The sequence below is a fragment of the Vidua chalybeata genome, chromosome 1, assembly GCF_026979565.1.
Source record: "Vidua chalybeata isolate OUT-0048 chromosome 1, bVidCha1 merged haplotype, whole genome shotgun sequence".
Classification (NCBI taxonomy): Eukaryota; Metazoa; Chordata; class Aves; order Passeriformes; family Viduidae; genus Vidua; species Vidua chalybeata.
The window spans coordinates 152,953,541-152,975,607 of NC_071530.1; the positions used below are offsets into that span (position 1 = coordinate 152,953,541).

Below are 22,067 nucleotides of genomic sequence, written 5' to 3' on the forward strand. Positions count from 1 at the left end.
GGCCCTACGGCATGGCGGGTGAGACCCCCGAAATCCCCCCAAAATCCCCCCAAAATCCCCCCCAAAATCCCCCAAAAAATCCCCCAAAAAATCTTCCCAAAAATCCCCCCAAAATCCCCCTGAGCCACCCGGCCCTACGGCCATGGCGGGTGAGACCCCCGAAATCCCCCCAAAATTCCCCAAAATCCCCCCCAAAATCCCCCCGAGCCACCCGGCCCTACGGCATGGCGGGCGAGACCCCCAAAATCCCCCCAAAATCCCCCAAAATCCCTCCAAAATCCCCCAAAATCCTCCAAAAATCCCCCAAAATCCCCCCCAAAATCCACCCAAAATCCACCCAAAATCCCCCTGAGCCACCCGGCCCTACGGCATGGCTGGTGAGACCCCGAAATCCCCCCAAAATCCCCCCCAAAATCCCCCAAAAATTCTCCCCAAAATCCCCCCAAAATCCCCCCAAATCCCCCCAAATCCCCCCCAAATCTACCCAAAATCGCCCCCCCAAAATCCCCCCAAAATCCCCCGGGACCCCCTCCATTTCTCAGCCCCCCCCCCGAGATCCCCAGAATCCCCCCCCCAAGGGAACCCCAGATCCCCCCCGACCCCCCCGACCCCCCCTGACCCCCCTGACCCCCCTCTCCCCCAGGGGGGCTCCCGGGGGCCCCGGGGCTGAACCTGCTGCTGCGGCGGGACGGGAGAGTCATCAACCTGGGGGGCAAGAGCTCGGTGTGCGTGGAGCCAGGGGTGAGCAAAAACCCCAAAAACACCCCAAAAACAACCCCAAAAACATCCCCAAAACCGCCCCAAAACTGCTCCAAAAACCGCCCCAAAATCACCCAAAATCACCCCAAAATCACCCCAAAATCACCCCAAATCCCATCCTGTACCATCAACCTGGGGGGCAAGAGCTCGGTGTGCGTGGAGCCAGGGGTGAGCAAAAACCCCAAAAACACCCCAAAAACACCCCAAAAACATCCCCAAAACCGCCCCAAAACTGCTCCAAAAACCGCTCCAAAATCACCCCAAAATCACCCAAAATCACCCCAAACCCCATCCTGTACCATCAACCTGGGGGGCAAGAGCTCGGTGTGCGTGGAGCCAGGGGTGAGCAAAAACCCCAAAAACACCCCCCAAAAACAACCCAAAAACATCCCCAAAACCGCCCCAAAACTGCTCCAAAAACCGCCCCAAAATCACCCCAAAATCACCCCAAAATCACCCCAAAATCACCCCAAACCCCATCCTGTACCATCAACCTGGGGGGCAAGAGCTCGGTGTGCGTGGAGCCGGGGGTGAGCCAAAAACCCCAAAAACACCCCAAAACCGCCCCAAAAACGCCCCTAAACTGCTCCAAAAACCGCCCCAAAATCACCCCAAAAACCGACCCAAAAACCGACCCAAAACAACCCCAAAATCACCCCAAAAAGAACTCCAAAACCACCCCAAAACAACCCCCAAATCACCCCAAACTCACCCCAAAAACTGCCCCAAAAACTGCCCAAAAATCCCAATCCCCTCTTGACCCCCAACCCCCCTGACCCCAAACCCCCCCTGACCCCAAACCCCCCATAACCCCAAACCCCCCATGACCCCAAACCCCTGACCCCAAACCCCCCCTGACCCCAAACCCCCCATAACCCCAAACCCCCGACCCCAAACCTCTGACCCCACACCCCCCATAACCCCAAACCCCCTCTGACCCCACACCCCTGACCCCCAACCCCCCCGACCCCAAACCCCCCCTGACCCCAAACCCCTGACCCCCAACCCCCCCCGACCCCAAGCCCCTGACCCCAAACCCCTGACCCCAAACCCCCCTGACCCCAAACCCCCCATAACCCCACACCCCTGACCCCACACCCCTGACCCCAAATCTCGGACCCCAAACCCCCCCTGACCCCACACCCCTGACCCCACACCCCTCTCTCCCCACAGGACATTTTCCGCCTGCTGACCCCGGGCGGGGGCGGCTTCGGCCCCCCCGAGGAAGGGGCCGGGGGCGACCCCCAGGACCCCCCGGACCCCCAGGACCTCTGGGCCCCCCAGAACTCCCCGAACCCCCAAAACCCCCGGAACCCCCCGAGCCCCCCGAGCCCCCCGACCCCACAAACCTTCCTGGAGCGCGGCAGCGTCTTCGAGTTCCGGCAGGCGCAGGAGGCCGTGTGACCCCAAACTGCTGTGGGGCAGCCCCAAACCCGCTGTGGGGCAGCCCCAAACCTGCTGTGGGGCAGCCCCAAATCGGCTGTGGGGTGGCCCCAAACCTGCTGTGGGGCAGCCCCAAATCGGCTGTGGGGCAGCTCCAAACTGCTGTGGGGCAGCCCCAAATCGGCTGTGGGGCAGCCCCAAACCCGCTGTGGGGCAGCCCCAAATCTGCTGTGGGGCGGCCCCAAACCCGCTGTGGGGCAGCCCCAAATCTGCTGTGGGGCAGCCCCAAATCGGCTGTGGGGTGGCCCCAAACCTGCTGTGGGGCAGCCCCAAATCGGCTGTGGGGCAGCTCCAAACTGCTGTGGGGCAGCCCCAAATCGGCTGTGGGGCAGCCCCAAACCCGCTGTGGGGCAGCCCCAAATCTGCTGTGGGGCGGCCCCAAACCCGCTGTGGGGCAGCCCCAAATCTGCTGTGGGGCAGCCCCAAATCGGCTGTGGGGTGGCCCCAAACCTGCTGTGGGGCAGTCCCAAACCCGCTGTGGGGCAGCCCCAAACCCGCTGTGGGGCAGCTCCAAATCGGCTGTGGGGCAGCCCCTGACCCCACCATGGGTCAGCCCCCCAACTCCAGCTGTGCCCCCCATGGGGCAGCCCCCCATTGCTAGATAAGCACAGTCCATAGGGCAGCCCCCCAGCCCTGCTATGGGGCAGCCCCAAAGTCCATTATGGGGCAGCCCCCCAGCCCTGCTATGGGGCAGCCCCTCCCAAACCCCTCTGTGGGGTAACCGACCCTCTAGACACGCACAGTCCATAGGGCAGCCCCCTAACTCCACTATGGGGCAGCCCCCCACCCCTGCTATGGGGCAGCCCCCTAACTCCGCTATGGGGCAGCCCCCTAACTCCGCTATGGGGCAGCCCCCTACCCCTGCTATGGGGCAGCCACCTAACTCCACTATGGGGCAGCCCCCCACCCACTCCAGCTATGCACCTCCTCTATGGGGCAGCCCCCATCCCTGCTATGGGGCAGCCCCCCCCTTTAGATACGCACAGTCCATAGGGCACCCCCCTAACTCTGCTATGGGGCACCCCCCATCCCATCTATGCACCTGCTATGGGGCAGCCCCTGACCCTGCTATGGGGCAGCCCCGATCCCATCTATGCACCTCTATGGGGCAGCCCCTTAACCCTGCTATGGGGCAGCTCCTGACCCTGCTATGGGGCAGCCCCCTAACTCCACTGTGGGGCTGCCCCCCATCCCATCTATGCACCTCCTATGTGGCAGCCCCGCTATGGGGCAGCCCCACCCACTCCAGCTATGCACAATCTATGGGGCAGCCCCCATCCCATCTATGCACTTCCTATAGGGCACCTGCTATGGGGCAGCCCCCATCCCTGCTATGGGGCAGCCCCCCCTTTAGATACGCACAGTCCATAGGGCACCCCCCTAACTCCGCTATGGGGCACCCCCCATCCCATCTATGCACCTGCTATGGGGCAGCCCCTGACCCTGCTGTGGGGCAGCTCCTGACCCTGCTATGGGGCAGCCCCCTAACTCCACTATGGGGCTGCCCCCCATCCCATCTATGCACCTCCTGTGGGGCAGCTCCTGACCCCCCTATGGGGCAGCTCCTGACCCCGCTATGGGGCAGCCCCAGAGTCTGCTATGGGGCAGCTCCTGACCCCGCTATGGGGCAGCCCCAGAGTCCGCTTTGGGGCACCCGCCATCCCAAATATGCACCTCCTGTGGGGCAGCTCCTGACCCCGCTATGGGGCAGCCCCCATCCCTGCTATGGGGCTGCCCCACATCCTATCTATGCACCTCCTATGGGGCAGCCCCCATCCCTGCTATGGGGCAGCTCCTGACCCTGCTATGGGGCAGCATCCCCTTTAGATATGCACAGTCTATGGGGCAGCCCCCCACCCTAGATACGCACACTCTGTAAGGCAGCCCCCACCCCTCCATGGGGCAGCCCCCCAGCCCCAGCTCAGCCCCTCCATGGGGGGGCCCAGCTCCCCCCTTTGGGGGTCTCCCCCCGGTTCCCCCCCAGCCTCCAATAAAGCTTCTGCACCCCCCAACTCCTGCCTGGTGTCTTGGGGGGGACAGGGACCCCCAGGGACCCCCCCCAGCCCCACGGAGCCCCCCCAGGGCTCTGCCCCACAAATCCGGGGGGGGGGACACCGACCCCAAACTCTGGGAATGGGGGGGGGGAACCCCCCCTGTGCCATGAGGGCTGTGCCAGCCCTGCCGGAGAGAGGCTGGATCAATACGGGATGGAGGCCAGACCAATGCTGGATCAATACTGCATCAGTGCTGGATCAATGCCAGATCAATACAGGATCAATGTCAGATCAGTGCTGGATCAATGCCAGATCAGTGCCGGATCAATACCAGATCAATGCTGGATCAATACCAGATCAATACAGGATCAATGTCAGATCAACGCTGGATCAATGCCAGATCAATGCTGGATCAATGCCAGATCAATGCTGGATCAATGCCAGATCAGTGCTGGATCAATGCCAGATCAGTGCCGGATCAATGTCAGATCAATGCTGGATCAATGCCAGATCAGTGCCGGATCAATACCAGATCAATGCTGGATCAATACCAGATCAATACAGGATCAATGTCAGATCAATGCTGGATCAATGCCAGATGAACAATGGATCAATTCCAGACTGATGGGTCAGTGCTGGATCAATGCTGGATCAATACTGGACCAACACCAGACTGATGCTGGATCAATACAAGATCAATGTTGGATCAATACCAGACCAACAATGGATCAATGATGGCCAATGCTGGACTGATACTGAGCCAATGCCGGATCAATACTGCACCAGTGCTGGATCAATACCGGATCAATACTGAGCCAATGCCGGATCAATACTGACTCAGAGCCGGATCTGTACTGAGCTAATGCCAGACTGGTGATGGATCAGTGCTGGATCGATACGGAGCCAATAACGGATCAATACCGGATCAATACTGAGTCAATGCTGGATCAATGCTGGATCAATACTGCGCCAGTGCTGGATCAGTGCTGGTTTAATGCTGGATCGATACGGAGCCAATAACGGATCAATACTGCGCCAGTGCTGGATCAGTGCTGGTTTAATGCTGGATCGATACGGAGCCAATAACGGATCAATACTGCGCCAGTGCTGGATCAGTGCTGGTTTAATGCTGGATCGATACGGAGCCAATGCCGGATCAATGCCGGATCAATACTGAGTCAATGCCAGATCAATGCTGGATCAATGGCGGATCAATGCCAGACTAATGCCCAATCAATGGCGGATCAATGGCGGATCAATGGCGGATCAATGCAGGATCAATGGCGGATCAATGCAGGATCAATGCTGGATCAATGGTGGATCAATGCCAGACTATTGCCCAATCAATGGCGGATCAATGGCGGATCAATGGCGGATCAATGCCGGATCAATGGGGGATCAATGCAGGATCAATGCTGGATCAATGCTGGATCAATGCCAGACTAATGCCCAATCAATGCCGGATCAATGCCGGATCAATGCCGGATCAATGCTGGATCAATGCTGGATCAATGCTGGATCAATGCCAGACTAATGCCCAATCAATGCCCAATCAATGCCGGATCAATGCCGGATCAATGCTGGATCAATGCTGGATCCATGCTGGATCAATGCCTGATCGATATCAGATCAATACTGGACTGGCGATGGATCAATACTGCATCGATGCCAGATCGATGCCCGATAATCAATGATGGATCCATTCTGAACCGATGGCAGATCAATGCTGGATCGATACTGGATCAATGCTGGATCGATACTGGACTGATCAATGCTGGATCAATGCCTGCATTGATCCTGCCCCAATACCAGATCAATACTGGATCAATACCAGATCAATGCTGGACCCATCCTGGACTGATCAATGCTGGATCAATGCCTGCATCGATCCTGCCCCAATACCAGATCAATACTGCCCCAATAGCAGATCAATAGCGGATCAATACCACACCAATAGTGGATCAATAGCGGATCAATGGCAGATCAGTAGCAGATCAATACCGCACCAATAGCGGATCAATGGCGGATCAATACCGCACCAATAGCGGATCAATGGCGGATCAATACCGGATCAATAGCGCACCAATACCAGATCAATAGTGCCCCAATAGCAGATCAATAGCAGATCAATACCGCACCAATAGTGGATCAATAGTGGATCAATGGCAGATCAATAGCAGATCAATACCGCACCAATAGCGGATCAATGGCGGATCAATACCGGATCAATAGCGCACCAATACCAGATCAATACTGCCCCAATAGCAGATCAATAGCGGATCAATACCACACCAATAGTGGATCAATAGTGGATCAATGGCAGATCAATAGCAGATCAATACCGCACCAATAGCGGATCAATGGCGCCATTGACCGTCCCCAGGGTCCCCCTGGTCAGTGACACGTGTGGGGACACGGCCGGGAGCCGGGGTCACGCCGGGGTCACGGGGGTCACAGCAGTGTCCAGAGGAGTGACCACAGGAGTGACCGGTGCTGTGTCCAGAGCAGTGTCCAGAGCAATGACCACTGCTGTGTCCAGGGCAGTGACCGGAGCAGTGACCGGAGCAATGTCCGGAGGAGTGACCGCTGCTGTGTCCGGAGGAGTGACCGGTGCTGTGTCCAGAGCAGTGTCCAGAGCAATGACCAGTGCTGTGTCCAGTTCAGTGACCAGAGCAGTGACCGGAGCAGTGTCCGGAGCAGTGACCGGAGCAATGTCCAGAGCAGTGACCAGTGCAGTGTCCAGAGCAGTGACTAGTGCTGTGTCCGGAGCAGTGACCGCTGCTGTGTCCAGTGCAGTGTCCAGAGCAGTGATCAGTGCTGTGTCCGGAGCAGTGACCGGTGCTGTGTCCAGTGCAGTGTCCAGTGCAGTGACCGGTGCTGTGTCCAGTGCAGTGATCAGTGCTGTGTCCGGAGCAGTGACCGGTGCTGTGTCCGGAGCAGTGACCGGTGCTGTGTCCAGCCCCGTGTCCAGAGCTGTGACCTCGCTGGGTCAAAGCCGTGTCCGGAGTCATGGCTGGAGCCGTGTCCAGCGCCGTGTCCAGCCCCATGTCCAGAGTGTGGCCACGCTCAGGTCCGAGCTGTGTCCAGCCCCGTGTCCAGCCCCATGTCCAGCCCCATGTCCAGCCCCGTGTCCAGCCCTGTGTCTAGCCCCATGTCCAGCCCCATGTCCGGAGTGTGGCCACGCTCAGGTCCAGCCCCGTGTCCAGCCCCGTGTCCAGCCCCATGTCCAGAGTGTGGCCACGCTCAGGTCCGAGCTGTGTCCAGCCCTGTGTCCAGCCCCGTGTCCAGCCCCGTGTCCAGCCCCGTGTCCGGAGTGTGGCCACTCTCAGGTCCAGCCCCGTGTCCAGCCCCGTGTCCAGCCCCGTGTCCAGAGTGTGGCCACTCTTGGGTCCGAGCTGTGTCCAGCCCCGTGTCCAGCCCCGTGTCCAGCTCCGTGTCCAGCCCCGTGTCCAGAGTATGGCCACGCTCAGGTCCAGCCCCGTGTCCAACGCCATGTCCAGCCCCGTGTCCAGAGTGTGGCCACTCTCAGGTCCAGCCCCATGTCCAGCCCCGTGTCCAGCCCCGTGTCCAGCGCCGTGTCCAGCGCCGTGTCCAGCGCCGTGTCCGTGCGGGGTCAGAGGTCAGCGGGCCCCAGGCGCAGCCGCAGGGCCACGGGCAGGTGGTCAGACAGAGTGGCCAGCTGGGTGATGACCGAGAAACCGGTGACCTCCTGTGGGGACAGCGGGGTCAGGCCGGGGGCACGGGGTCACTGGGGGTCACTGGGGTCACTGGGGTCATGGGGACACTGGGCTCCCAGTGGTCACTCACGGTGGCCAGCGCGGGGTCCCAGGGGTCACTGGGGGTCACTGGGGGGTCCCAGTGGTCACTCATGGTGGCCAGCGCGGGGTCCCAGGGGTCATTGGGGGTTCACTGGGGGGGTCACTGGAGGGTCACTGGGGTCACTCACGGTGGCCAGCGTGGGGTCCCAGGAGTCACTGGGGGTCACTGGCTCCCAGTGGTCATTCACGGTGGCCAGCGTGGGGTCCCAGGGGTCATTGGGGGGTCATTGGGGGGTCCCAGGGGTCACTGGGGGGTCCCAGTGGTCACTCACGGTGGCCAGCATGGGGTCCCAGGGGTCCCAGGGGTCACTGGGGGTCACTGGGGGTCACTGGGGGGTCCCAGCGGTCACTCACGGTGGCCAGTGCGGGGTCCTAGGGGTCACTGGGGTCACTGGGGTCACTGGGGGGTCACTGGGGGCTCCCAGCGGTCACTCACGGTGGCCAGGGCGGGGTCCCAGGGGTCATTGGGGGGTCCCAGGGGTCACTGGGGGTCCCAGGGGTCACTGGGGGGTCCCAGCGGTCACTCACGGTGGCCAGTGCGGGGTCCCAGGAGTCACTGGGGGTCACTGGGTCCCACTGGTCACTCACGGTGGCCAGCGCGGGGTCCCAGGAGTCACTGGGGGTCACTGGGTCCCAGTGGTCACTCACGGTGGCCAGCGTGGGGTCCCAGGGGTCCCAGGGGTCCCAGGGGTCCCAGGGGTCACTGGGGGTCCCACAGGGCTCCCAGTGGTCACTCACGGTGGCCAGCGCGGGGTCCCAGGGGTCATTGGGGGGTCCCAGGGGTCACTGGGGGGTCCCAGGGGTCACTGGGGGGGTCACTGGGGGGTCCCAGCGGTCACTCACGGTGGCCAGCGCGGGGTCCCAGGGGTCATTGGGGGGTCCCAGGGGTCACTGGGGGGGTCCCAGTGGTCACTGGGGGGGTCACTGGGGGGTCCCAGCGGTCACTCACGGTGGCCAGCGCGGGGTCCCTCCGCAGCAGCGCTCTGTCCACTCTCCGGCCCTGCCACGGCCGCGGGGCCTTCGTGTCCAGGGCCCCGCAGGACAGGATGGGACCCGCCAGGAACCGCTCGCGTCCCCAGGGCTGGGACAGCGTCCTGCGGGGACAGGGGACACGGGGACATGGGACAGGGGACACGGGGACATGGGACAGGGGACACGGGGACACTGCTGGACATGGGGACACCGTGGGACAGAGTGACAGGGGGACATGGGGACATGGGGACATGGGGACACTGCCGTACATGGGGACAGAGTGACAGGGGACACAGGGACATGGGGACACAGCCAGTCACAGGGACATGGGGACATGGGGACACTGCCGGACATGGGGACACAGTGGGACAGAGTGACAGGGGACACAGGGACATGGGGACACAGCCAGTCACAGGGACATGGGGACATGGGGACACTGCCGGACATGGGGACATGGGGACATGGGGACATGGGGACACGGGGACATGGGGACACTGCCGGACACGGGGACACTGCTGGACATGGGGACACTGCCAGACACAGGGACATGGGGACATGGGGACATGGGGACATGGGGACATGGGGACACTGCCGGACATGGGGACATGGGGACATGGGGACATGGGGACATGGGGACACTGCCGGACACGGGGACACTGCTGGACATGGGGACACTGCCAGACACAGGGACATGGGGACATGGGGACATGGGGACACTGCCGTACATGGGGACATGGGGACACTGCCAGACACAGGGACATGGGGACATGGGGACATGGGGACATGGGGACATGGGGACACTGCCGGACATGGGGACACGGGGACGCAGTGTGACAGAGTGACAGGGGGCATGGGGACATGGAGACACAGCCAGTCACAGAACATGGGGACATGGGGACACTGCCGGACATGGGGACACAGTGGGACACAGTGGGACAGAGTGACAGGGGACACAGGGACATGGGGACACAGCCAGTCACAGAACATGGGGACATGGGGACACTGCCGGACATGGGGACACAGTGGGACAGAGTGACAGGGGACACAGGGACATGGGGACACAGCCAGTCACAGGGACATGGGGACATGGGGACACTGCCGGACATGGGGACACAGTGGGACAGAGTGACAGGGGACACAGGGACATGGGGACACAGCCAGTCACAGGGACATGGGGACATGGGGACACTGCCGGACATGGGGACACAGTGGGACAGAGTGACAGGGGACACAGGGACATGGGGACACAGCCAGTCACAGGGACATGGGGACATGGGGACACTGCCGGACATGGGGACACAGTGGGACAGAGTGGGATGGAGTGACAGGGGACACAGGGACATAGGAACACGGGGAGACAGCAGGACACGGGGACAGAGTGGCACAGGGACACTGTGGGACACAGGGACACAGGCATGGAGGACCCCCCACCCCCTCCAGGCCGATGGGTCAGCTGGACCCTTCTTGTCCCCCCTGTCCCCCGCGCCCCTGTGCCCCCCTGTGTCCCCAGTGTCCCCATTGTCACCTCCTCATCTTCTCAGGGGTGGACACGGGCTCCTCGTAGATCTTGAGGCAGTCGAGCAGCGTCCCTGGGGACAGGAGGGGACAGGGGGGGACAGGGGGGGACAGGAGGGGACAGAGTGAGCATGATTCCGGACACAGGGAGGGGACAGGAGGGGACGGGAGGGGACAGGGACATGAGCGGGACCCTGGACACGGGGAGGGGACAGGAGGGGACAGGAAAGGACAAGGAGGGGACAGGAGGGGACAGGAAGGGGACAGGAGGGGACAGAGAGTGAGCATGACCCTAGACACGGAGAGGGGACAGGAGGGGACACGGAGGGGACAGGAAAGGACAGGAGGGGACAGGGAGGGGACAGGGGGGGACAGGAGGGGACAGAGTGAGCATGATTCCGGACACAGGGAGGGGACAGGAGGGGACAGGAGGGGACAGGGACATGAGCGGGACCCTGGACACGGGGAGGGGACAGGAGGGGACAGGAGGGAACAGGGACATGAGCGGGACCCTGGACACGGGGAGGGGACAGGAGGGGACAGGAGGGGACAGGAGGGGACAGAGTGAGCATGACCCTGGACACGGGGAGGGGACAGGAGGGGACAGGAGGGGACAGGAGGGGACAGGGACATGAGCGGGACCCTGGACACGGGGAGGGGACAGGAGGGGACAGGGGGGGACAGGAGGGGACAGAGTGAGCATGACCCTGGACACGGGGAGGGGACAGGAGGGACAGGAGGGGACAGAGAGTGAGCTCGACCCCGGACACAGGGAGGGGACAAGAGGGGACAGGGACATTAACGGGTCCCCAGACATGGGAAGGTGACAGTGGGGGCTTCAGGGGGTGACAGTGGGGATCGCAGTGGAGGTGACAGCAGGGTCTCAGGGGAGGTGACAGCGGGGTCCCTCAGGAGGTGACAGTGGGGTCTCTGGGAGGTGGAAGTGGCATCCCCGGGGAGGTGACAGCAGGGTCCCCAGGACGGTGAAAGTGGGGTCCCTGGGGAAGTGACAGCGAGGTCCCCAGGCACGGCCAACACTGGGGTCCCCGGTCAGGGGGTGCCACTGGAGTCCCTGGGGAGGTGACAGCGGTGTCCCCACCGATGGCCCAGGGCTGGTCCTGGCCCGATCCGCGGCGCGCGGGGTCCCAGAACTCCTTGAACAGGGGGTGCTGCTGGTTCAGGGCGTCACCTGCGGGGGACACAGTGCTGCTGTCACCCCCGTGTCCCCCTGTGTCCCCCGATGTCCTGCTACATCCCACTGTGTCCCCCCGTGTCCCTCCATGTCTCCCCATGCTCCTCTGTGTCCCCTGATGTCCCCCTGTGTCACCTCTATGTCCCCCCATGTCTCCACCATGCTCCCTCAGCGTCCTTCCATATTTGTCCTCTGTGTCCCACCCACGTCCCACACCTCTGCCACTGTCCCCCCAACTCCGTGTCCCCCTGTGTCCCCTGTCCCCACCCTGGGAGCAGTTGTCGAAGTTGAGGTCCCCGCAGAAGACATCGAAGGCCACCAGGTCCCCAGGCCGCTCCTGCTCCCGCCGGAACTCCCGGAGCCACCGGAGCACCAGGGACAGCTGCACGTCACGGATGGTGGCATCGGCTGGGACAGGGACACGGGTCATGGGACATGGGGACATGGGGACATGGGGACATGTTCAGACATAGGGATGGAGACACAGGACATGGGGACAGGTACAGACACTGGGACAGGGACACATGGACATGGGACATGGACACATGGACATGGGGACAGGTACAGACACCAGGACAGGGACATGGGACATGGGGACACCAGGACATGCGGACAAGTACAGACACCAGGACAGGGACATGGGCATGGGGAAGTGGACAGACACTGGGACATTGGACATGGGACACGGGACATAGGGACATGGGACATGGGGACATGGGGACATGGGGACATGGGACATGGGGAAATGGGACATGGGGACATGGACATGGGGACAGGTACAGACACCGGGACGGGGACATGGGACATGGGAACACATACAGACATAGGGATGGGGACATAGGACATGGGGACATGGACATGGGGACAGGTACATGGGGACAGGTACAGACACAGGAATGGGGACACGAGACGTGGGGACATGGACAGACACTGGGACAGGGACACAGGACATGGGGACACATACAGACACAAGGACAGGGACATGGGGACATGAGGACATGTACAGACACAGAGACAGTGACACAGGGACATGGACATGGGGACACGTACACACACAGGAACGGGGACACAGACATGGATATATGGACACATGGACCTGTACCGACACAGGGACGTGGACACGGGGACATGGGGACACAGGAACAGGGGACACAGGGATACGGGAACGTGGAGATCTGGAAACATGGACATATGGACACATACAGACACATGGACATGGGGACACGGGGACATGGGGACACAGACACAGGGGGACCCAGAGTCACAGACATGGGCATGTGGACACACACGGGCAGATGGACACAAGTGGACACAGACACCTGGACACAGCTGGACAACACCACACAGACCCAACGCCCCGAACCCCCCCCAGTGTCACCCCCCAGTGTCACCCCCCAGCGTCACCCCCGCCGTCACCGTGTCCCCACTCACGGGCGGGGGCCTGCAGGTGGGTGCAGCCCAGGTAGCCCACGATGCGCCGGCCTCGCCCCGTCCCCAGCAGCACCTGTGGGGGACACCCGCCACGTGTCACCTCAGCCACGTGTCACCCCCTGTGCCCCCTCAGGTGCCCCCTCAGGTGTCCCCTCAGGTGTCCCCTCACCTGTGCCACCAGCAGCCCCTTGTTGGCCAGCGCGTCCTCGCGGGCGCCGTTGGGGAAGGGGTGGAAGCGGGCGGCCAGCAGCGGGAAGCGGCTGCCCAGGACCAGGCCACTGCCCATCACCCGCAGCTGGCCACAGCGCAGCCCCCCCGGGCCCACCCCCCACAGCACGTGCGGGAAGCGGTGGCTGAGCTGCTGGCGCAGGGTGGTGGCCGCGGTGGCATCGAACACCTCCTGCAGGCACACGAAGTCGGTGTCCGGCGGGATGTGGTCGGTCAGCACCGGGGGCATCGGGTCGGGCAGCGGGATCGGCCGCTCCGGCCCCGGGCTGGTCACTGGTGATGGGGCAGGTCCCAAGGTTGGGTTGGTCATCGGCAACTCCAGCGTTGGCACCGAGTCAATGGTTGGCCAAGGGTTGGTCATCGGTGTTGGGTTGGTCATCGGTGTTGTGTTGGCCATCAGTGTTGGGTTGGCCATCAGTGTTGAGTTGGTCATCGGAGTTGAGTTGGTCATCGGTGTTGGGTTGGCCATCAGTGTTGGGTTGGCCATCAGTGTTGGGTCGGCCATCAGTGTTGAGTTGGTCATCGGAGTTGAGTTGGTCATCGGTGTTGGGTTGGCCATCAGTGTTGGGTTGGCCATCAGTGTTGGGTCGGCCATCAGTGTTGGGTTGGCCATCAGTGTTGAGTTGGTCATCGGTGTTGGGTTGGCCATCAGTGTTGGGTTGGCCATCAGTGTTGAGTTGGTCATCGGTGTTGAGTTGGTCATCAGTGTTGGGTCGGCCATCAGTGTTGGGTTGGCCATCGCTGTTAGGTTGGCCATCAGTGTTGGGTCGGCCATCAGTGTTGGGTTGGCCATCGCTGTTAGGTTGGCCATCAGTGTTGGGTCGGCCATCAGTGTTGGGTTGGCCATCGCTGTTAGGTTGGCCATCGGCATCTCCGACCACGGCATCGTGCTGGCCACCGGTGCTGCCGGACTGGCCACCATCCACGGGTCCACCCTGGAATCGCCGCCCGGCTGCCCCCGAGCCGCAGTGCTGAGCGTGCCCCCGTAGCCCCCGCCCTGGCCGTGCCGCGGCTCCAGCAGCCCGCGGCGGTGCCCGGAAGGTTCCGCCGGCGCTCCGGGCGCCAGGAGCCGGGCGATGAGCGCCGCGCGCCGCCGCGTGCCGCCCAGGTTGCTGAAGCGAGCCAGGCCGCTGGGCAGCAGGCACAGGTTGGCGGTCAGGAAGGTGAAGCCGCGGGCTCGCCGCGGGTCCCAGGGCTCGGCCGCGGGCGCGGTGGCCACGTGCTGGTGGACGAAGGGCCGGCGCTTGGCCTGCGCCGGGAGCCACAGCAGCAGCCCCAGGAGGGCCGGCGGCAGCGCCAGCAGCAGCGCCAGCAGCAGCGCCGGCGCCGCCAGCAGCCGCGCGCCCACGGCGAGGCAGCGCCCGGCCCGGTGCCGCCGCCAGCGTGCCCGCTGGGCCGTGGTGGGCTGCAGGGCCAGCAGCCGGTCCAGAGCCCAGTAGCCGGGGGTCAGCAGCGCCTCGGCCACCGCGGCCACCGCGGCCAGGGTCCGGCTGGGGAAGGGCGCGTCCGGCAGAGTGGACGGGGGTGGCCACGGCATCGGGGTGTCCTGGGGGTCCCCCCGGTCCGGTTCGGAGGCTCGGGCGCAGTAGGCACAGCCTGCGGGACGAGAGCCCGGTGAGTGGGGAGGGACCCCGGCCGCGTCCCTGTCACCGGGAGAATGTCCCCGGAGGGAGCGGGACCCTCCGCGTCCCGCCTGCCACCGTGGGAAAATCGGGCGTGACCCTCCCCCCGCCCCGGTCAGTGTGGGCAACTCCCGTGGCCAGAGTGAGACCCCTCCCCATCCTGGCCACCACCGCGGGAACGTCCCCGGGCCCCCCCTCCCCACGTCCCAGTCCCCGTGGGAAACTCACGTGGCCGGAGCGCGACCCCCCCGCCCCCCCCCCCCCCCGGCCCATCCCGGCCACCGTGGGAAATTCCCGCGGCCGGCAGTGGCCCTCCCCCGCATCCCGGCTGCCACCGTGGGAATGTCCCCCGGCCGGGCCGTCCCCCGCGTCCCCAGCATCCGGGACCGTCCCTGGGATCCGGAATCATCCCTGGGATCCGGGACCGTCCCCGGGATCCGGGATCCAGGACAACACCCAGGATCCAGAACCATTCCTGGGATCTGGAATCATTCCCGGGATACAGGACCGTCCCCGGGAGCCAGGACCATTCCCAGGATCCGGGACCCTCCCCAGGATCCGGGACCCTCCCCAGGGATCCAGGACCGTCCCCAGGATCCAGGACCATTCCCAGGATCCAGGACACTCCCCAGGATCCAGAACCGTCCCTGGGATCCGGGACCCTCCCCAGGATCCAGGACCATTCCCAGGATCCGGGACCCTCCCCAGGATCCAGGACCATTTGCAGGATCCAGGACCCTCCCCAGGATCCAGGACCATTTGCAGGATCCAGGACCCTCCCCAGGATCCGGGACCCTCCCCAGGAATCCAGGACCCTCCCCAGGATCCAGGACCCTCCCCAGGATCTAGGACCCTCCCCAGGAATCCAGGACCCTCCCCAGGATCCAGGACCCTCCCCAGGATCCAGGACCATCCCCGGGGATCCAGGACCCTCCCCAGGATCCAGGACCATTCCCAGGATCCAGGACCATTCCCGGGATCCAGGACCCTCCCCGGGATCCAGAACCATCCCTGGTATCCAGGACCCTCCCCAGGATCCAGGACCATCCCCGGGGATCCAGGACCCTCCCCAGGATCCAGGACCATTCCCAGGATCCAGGACCATTCCCAGGAATCCAGGACCCTCCCCAGGAATCCAGGACCCTCCCAGGGATCCAGGACCATCCCCGGGGATCCAGGACCCTCCCCAGGATCCAGAACCGTCCCCGGGATCCGGGACCCTCCCCCTGTCCGGGGAGCAGCAGCGGGAGCCGGGAGCGGGGGTGATGGGCACGGGACCCCCCGTCCCGGTGTCCCCGCAGGGTCCCCGCGGGGTCCCCGAGGCCACCTCAGGTGGGTGCAGCCGGGAGGAGCCACTGCGGTCCCTTCCCTCCTGCCCGCTGGCCCCGGTGGCCCCGGCAGTGGCCACCCGTGCCCCCGGCTCCCCCCGCAGCCGCCCCCTCACCTGTCCCCGGGCTCAGGGGGGTCGGGGGCCAGCGGGACCCCGCACAGGGTGAGACCGGCCAGGTGAGGCCCGGCCCCTCCCCTTGTCCAGGTGAATCCCGGCCCCTCCCCTTGTCCAGGTGAATCCTGGCGGATGATCCCAGCCAGGTGAGGCCCGGCCCCTCCCCTTGTCCTGGTGAATCCCGGCCCCTCCCCTTGTCCAGGTGAATCCTGGCGGATGATCCCGGCCAGGTGAGTCCCGGCCCCTGAGCCTGTCCAGGTGAGTCCTGTCCGGCCGGGCTGGCCCGACAGGTTCCCGGCAGCTCCGAGCCCCCAGGGCCGGACACACGGCCGGTGACTCCTCACCTGGGCCGGTGACTCCTCACTTGGGCCGGTGACTCCTGCCTGACTCCTGCCCCAGTTCTTCCCGGATCCTGCTGACTCTGCCTGAGTCTGCAGCTGCCCAATCCCAGCATGGGATGGTGCCGGACACTGGGGTCACTGGGGGCACTGGGAATGCTGGGCACACTGGGAATGCTGGGGACACTGGAGTCACTGGGAATGGTGGGGACACTGGGGGCACTGGAGGGACTGGGAATGCTGGGGACACTGGGGACACTGGGAATGCTGGGAATGCTGGGGACACTGGGGGCACTGGAGGCACTGGGGGCACTGGGAATGCTGGGCACACTGGGAATGCTGGGGATACTGGAAATGCTGGGGATACTGGGGCACTGGAGGCACTGGGAATGCTGGGGACACTGGGGTTACTGGGGTCACTGGGGATACTGGGAATGCTGAGGATACTGGGAATGCTGGGGACACTGGAGACACTGGAGGTGCTGGGGGCAGTGGGAATGCTGGGCACACTGGGAATGATGGGACACTGGGGATACTGGGAATGCTGGGGACACTGGGGTCTCCAGGGACGCTGGGGACACTGGAGGCACTGGGAATGCTGGGGACACTGGGGATGATGGGACACTGGGGACACTGGGGTCACTGGGAATGATGGGACACTGGGGTCTCCAGGGACACTGGGGACACTGGAGGCACTGGGCACACTGGTGGCATTGGGGATATCAGAAGTGGTGGGACCATGGGGATGCTGGGGGCACTGGGGGGGATGACGGCCATACTGGGGATGCTGGGGACACTGGGGATGATGGGACACTGGGGACACTGGAGTCACTGGGAATGCTGGGGACACTGGGGACACTGGGGACACTGGGGTTACTGGGATGATGGGACACTGGGGTCTCCAGGGTCACTGGGGACACTGGAGTCACTGGGAATGCTGGGGACACTGGGGACACTGGGGACACTGGAGTCACTGGGAATGCTGGGGACACTGGGGACACTGGGGTTACTGGGGATGATGGGACACTGGGGTCTCCAGGGACACTGGGGACACTGGAGGCACTGGGGATGCTGGGGGCACTGGGTGGGGGGGGTGATGGCCATACTGGGGTCACTGGGTCACCCCCAGGGGTCCCCCCACTCCCAGCTCATCCCTCGGTGCCGTGGGTGGCAGGGCTGGCACGTGCCACAGGTGACTCAGGCCAGGTGTGGCACCTCCGGCCACGGGACGGCCCCGACACCCACGGGGCGGAATTTGTGTCACCGGAGCCTGCGGGGACCATCCCCAGTGTCCCCAGTGCCCACCCAGAGGGGTCCCAGTGTCCCCAGTGTCCCCAGTGCCCACCCAAGGGGTCAATGCCAGTGTCACCAGTGTCCCCCAGTGCCCACTCAGAGGGGTCCCAGTGTCCCCAGTGTCCCCAGTGCCCACCCAGAGGGGTCCCAGTGTCCCCAGTGTCCCCAGTGCCCACCCAAGGGGTCACACTGGCCTCCCAGTGTCCCCAGTGCCCACCCAAGGGGTCAATGCCAGTGTCCCCAGTGTCCCCAGTGCCCACCCAGAGGGGTCCCAGTGTCCCCAGTGTCCCCAGTGCCCACTCAGAGGGGTCCCAGTGTCCCAAGTGCCCACCCAAGGGGTCAATGCCAGTGTCCCCAGTGTCCCCAGTGCCCACCCAGAGGGGTCCCAGTGTCCCCAGTGCGCACCCATCAACCCAGGGGTGCCACCGGGCCCTGTCCCAGTACTGGGGGCAGCAGCACATGGCCCGTGCTGGCCCGGTGACACGGCCATTGTCCCCAGGGTGCCGGCAGTGACACTGGATTGTCCCCGCGGTGCTGGCAGTGTCACCGGCATTGTCCCCGCGGTGGTGGCCCGGTGACACCGGCATTGTCCCCGCAGTGCTGGCAGTGTCACCGGCATTGTCCCCGCGGGGCCCCGGGGCCGCGTTCTCCCGGGTGTGGCGACCAAGCCCTCCCTTGCGGTGGCCGGGGGGCACGGGTGGCACCGCGCCGCGGTGGCCCGCGGGCTGGGCAGCGTCCGGGCCACCCGTGCCAGCTCCGAGCCCATCCCAGTTCCCAGTTCCCAGTTCCCAGTTCCCAGTTCCCAGTTCCCAGCTCCCAGGTCCCCGCCAGTGCCACTTGTCGCAGCGCCACGTCCCGGCCACCCCCTCACCTCCGCACGCCGCCATGGCCACCACCACCGGCTCGCTCATGGCCACCGGGGGCTACCGGGGGCCACCGCTCGCCCCGGGCCCCTGGCGCCGCCGCCACCGGAGGCTGCAGGTGACAGACAAACATCCGCCGGCCGCGGGGTCACCGCGGCGCCGCCCGGCCGCGTTCCTGTCCCGCTGCGTGGCCGCTGCCACCCCCGGACACGGCGCCGCAGCCCCCCCGGGCCGCCGGGGCCGCCGCGGGGGACGGTGGCCACCGAACCGCAGCCGCAGGTTGCCCGCAGGTGTGGCCAGACCGGTTCTCCCGGTAGCCCCGAGGAGGAGGAGGAGGAGGAGGAGCGGGGGGGCTGTGGTGGCACCTGTGTCGCTGCCGTGGCACCCGCGGCACCCCCCTCACCTGCCCAGGTGCCACCCCCGCGGAGGTGACACGGTCAGGGGTGCCCCGAGCTGTCCCTGTCACCTCCTGTCACCTCCTGTCACCCCCTGCGCCACCCAGCTCGCAGCCGGCCCCGGCTGAGCCCCCACCTGGGGCGGGGGGTGACACGGAAGGTGACAGGGAAGGGGACAGCCCCCGACCACCGCCCCCGGGACCCCCCAGGTGACCTCGGTGTCGATCCCCGGCCCCGCTGTCGCCTGCAGAACCGAAAGGAAAAGCGCGGCCAAAAGCGAAAGGAAAAGCGCCGTGACCCCCCCAGTGCGGCCGTGACCCCCCCAGTACAGCCGTGACCCCCCCAGTGCGGCCGTGACCCCCCCAGTACAGCCGTGACCCCCCCAGTGCGGCCGTGACCCCCCCAGTGCGGCCGTGACCCCTCCCAGTACAGCCGTGACCCCCCCAGTATGGCCGTGACCCCCCCAGTGCGGCTGTGACCCCCCCAGTGCGGCTGTGACCCCCCCAGTACGGCCGTGACCCCCCCAGTGCGGCCGTGACCCCGCCAGTGCGGCCGTGACCCCCCCAGTACAGCCGTGACCCCCCCAGTGCGGCCGTGACCCCCCCAGTGCGGCCGTGACCCCCCCGGTACAGCCGTGACCCCCCCAGTGCGGCCGTGACCCCCCCAGTGCGGCCGTGACCCCTCCCAGTACAGCCGTGACCCCCCCGGTACAGCCGTGACCCCCCCAGTATGGCCGTGACCCCCCCAGTGCGGCCGTGACCCCCCCAGTATGGCCGTGACCCCCCCAGTGCGGCCGTGACCCCCCCAGTGCGGCCGTGACCCCCCCAGTGTGGCCCTCCCAGTATGGCCATGAACCCCCCCCAGTACAGCTGTCCCACCCCAGTGTCCCTCTGTGTCCCACCACCCCAATGTCCCACCCCAGTGTCCCATGTCCCATCTCGATGTCCCTCTGTCCCACCACCCCAGTGTCCCTGTGTCACATCACCCCAGTGTCCCACCATGTCCCATCCTCCCAATGTCCCACCCCAATGTCCCTCTGTGTCCCATCTCGATGTCCCTCTGTGTCCCACCCCAGTGTCCCTGTGTCACATCTCCCCAGTGTCCCATGTCCCACCCCACCAATGTCCCTCCATGTCCCACCTCAATGTCCCTCTGTCCCATCTCCCCAGTGTCCCCTGTCCCACCTCAATGTCCCTCTGTCCCATCTCCCCAGTGTCCAATGTCCCACCCCAATGTCCCTGTGTGTCCCACCCCAGTGTCCCCTGTCCCACCCAAATGTCCCTCTGTCCCCCCACAATGTCCCCCCCCCAGTGTCCCTCTGTCCCCCCCCAGTGTCCCTCTGTCACTTCACCTCCTCACATCCAGCAGTGCTCTCCACCTTCCACCATCTCCTCTGTCCAGGGGGGTCCCAGGTGTCCAGGGGGGTCACACAGGTGTCCAGGAGTGTCCCAGGTGTCCGGAGGGGTCCCAGGTGTCCAGGGGGGTGTCCCAGGTGTCCGGGGTGTCCCAGGTGTCCAGGGGGGGGGGTCACACAAGTGTCCGGGGGGGGTCACACAGGTGTCCAGGGAGAAATTCAGTGTCCAGCGAGGTCCCAGGTGTCCGGGGAGGTGTCCCAGGTGTCCAGGGGTGTCCCAGGTGTCCGGGGGGGTCACACAGGTGTCCAGGGTGTCCCAGGTGTCCAGGGGGGTCCCAGGTGTCCGGGGGGGTCACACAGGTGTCCAGTGAGGCCCCAGGTGTCCAGGCGGGTCCCAGGTGTCCGGGGGGGGGGGGTGTGTCCCAGGTGTCCGGGGGTGTCCCAGGTGTCCAGGGGGGTCACACAGGTGTCCAGGGGTGTCCCAAGTGTCCAGGGGGGTCCTAGGTGTCTGGAGGGGTCCCAGGTGTCCAGGGCGGGTCCCAGGTGTCCGGGGGGGGGGGGTCACACAGGTGTCCAGGGGGGGTCACACAGGTGTCCGGGGGGGTCCCAGGTGTCCAGGGGGGTCCCAGGTGTCCAGGGGGGGGGTCACACAGGTGTCCGGAGGTGTCCCAGGTGTCTGGCGACGTCCCAGGTGTCCGGAGAGGAACTCAGATGTCCGGTGGGGGTTCCAGGTGTCTGGGGAGGGGGAGTGTCCCAGGTGTCTGGGAGGGGACACAGGTGTCCGGGGGTGTCCCAGGTGTCCGGGGGGGGGACATAGGAGTCCCTGGGGTGGCATCCCCAGAGGTCCCAGGTGTCCGGGCGGGTCCTGGATGTTCAGGTGGGTCCCAGGTGTCCGGGGGGGATCCGTGTCTGGGAAGGGACACAGGTGTCCAGGGAGAAATTCAGTGTCCAGCGAGGTCCCAGGTGTCCGGGGAGGTGTCCCAGGTGTCCAGGGGGGTCCCAGGTGTCCGGGGGGGGTCACACAGGTGTCCAGTGAGGCCCCAGGTGTCCAGGGGGGGTCCCAGGTGTCCGGGGAGGTGTCCCAGGTGTCCAGGGGGGACACACAGGTGTCCAGGGGGGGTCCCAGGTGTCCGGGGGGGGTCACACAGGTGTCCAGGGGGTCCCAGCTGTCCGAGGAGGAGCTCAGGTGTCTGGGGGGGTGCAGAGGTGTCCAGGGGGTCCCAGCTGTCCGGGGGGAGGCCACAGCCACCCGTTGCGTTCCTATAGGGCAGGGGGGGTCTCTATGGGGCGGGGGTGTCTCTATGGGGCAGGGGGGGTCTCTATGGGGCGGGGGGTTCTCTATGGGGCAGGGGTGTCTCTATGGGGCGGGGGTGTCTCTATGGGGCAGGGGTGTCTCTATGGGGCGG

At 65.0% G+C, this 22,067-nt stretch overlaps 2 protein-coding genes across 2 annotated transcripts; one reads left to right on the top strand and one right to left on the bottom strand.

The window, feature by feature from the left end:
- The first annotated feature begins 11 nt into the window (after positions 1-11).
- Positions 12-4,214, top strand: LOC128790415 (5-oxoprolinase-like). Its single transcript, XM_053947099.1, has 3 exons — positions 12-18; positions 644-741; positions 1,933-4,214. The coding sequence occupies exons 1-3, from the start codon at positions 12-14 to the stop codon at positions 2,161-2,163; spliced, it is 336 nt and encodes a 111-aa protein (XP_053803074.1). The 3' UTR covers positions 2,164-4,214.
- Positions 4,215-7,620: 3,406 nt separating this feature from the next.
- On the bottom strand, positions 7,621-18,982 carry LOC128792006 (sphingomyelin phosphodiesterase 5-like). Its single transcript, XM_053950045.1, has 9 exons — positions 18,921-18,982; positions 14,214-14,948; positions 13,294-13,727; positions 13,125-13,197; positions 11,961-12,101; positions 11,601-11,690; positions 10,512-10,575; positions 8,964-9,108; positions 7,621-7,905 (listed from the first exon to the last, which is right to left on the bottom strand). Exons 1-9 carry the CDS (start codon positions 18,958-18,960, stop codon positions 7,810-7,812), a joined length of 1,818 nt encoding a protein of 605 aa, XP_053806020.1. The 5' UTR covers positions 18,961-18,982; the 3' UTR covers positions 7,621-7,809.
- Between the last annotated feature and the right edge of the window lie 3,085 nt (positions 18,983-22,067).

Excerpts from the sequence above, each read along its gene's own strand:
- LOC128790415 (XM_053947099.1), top strand. Across the intron at positions 742-1,932 it reads CGGTGTGCGTGGAGCCAGGG|GACATTTTCCGCCTGCTGAC; the intron begins GTGAGCAAAAAC and ends CTCTCCCCACAG.
- LOC128792006 (XM_053950045.1), bottom strand. The coding sequence starts at position 18,960 with ATGAGCGAGCCGGTGGTGGTGGCCATGGCGGCGTGCGGAG. Across the intron at positions 13,728-14,213 it reads GTGGTCGGAGATGCCGATGG|CCAACCCAACACCGATGACC; the intron begins CCAACCTAACAG and ends CAACACCGATGA. Across the intron at positions 12,102-13,124 it reads CCACCTGCAGGCCCCCGCCC|CCGATGCCACCATCCGTGAC; the intron begins GTGAGTGGGGAC and ends TCCCTGTCCCAG.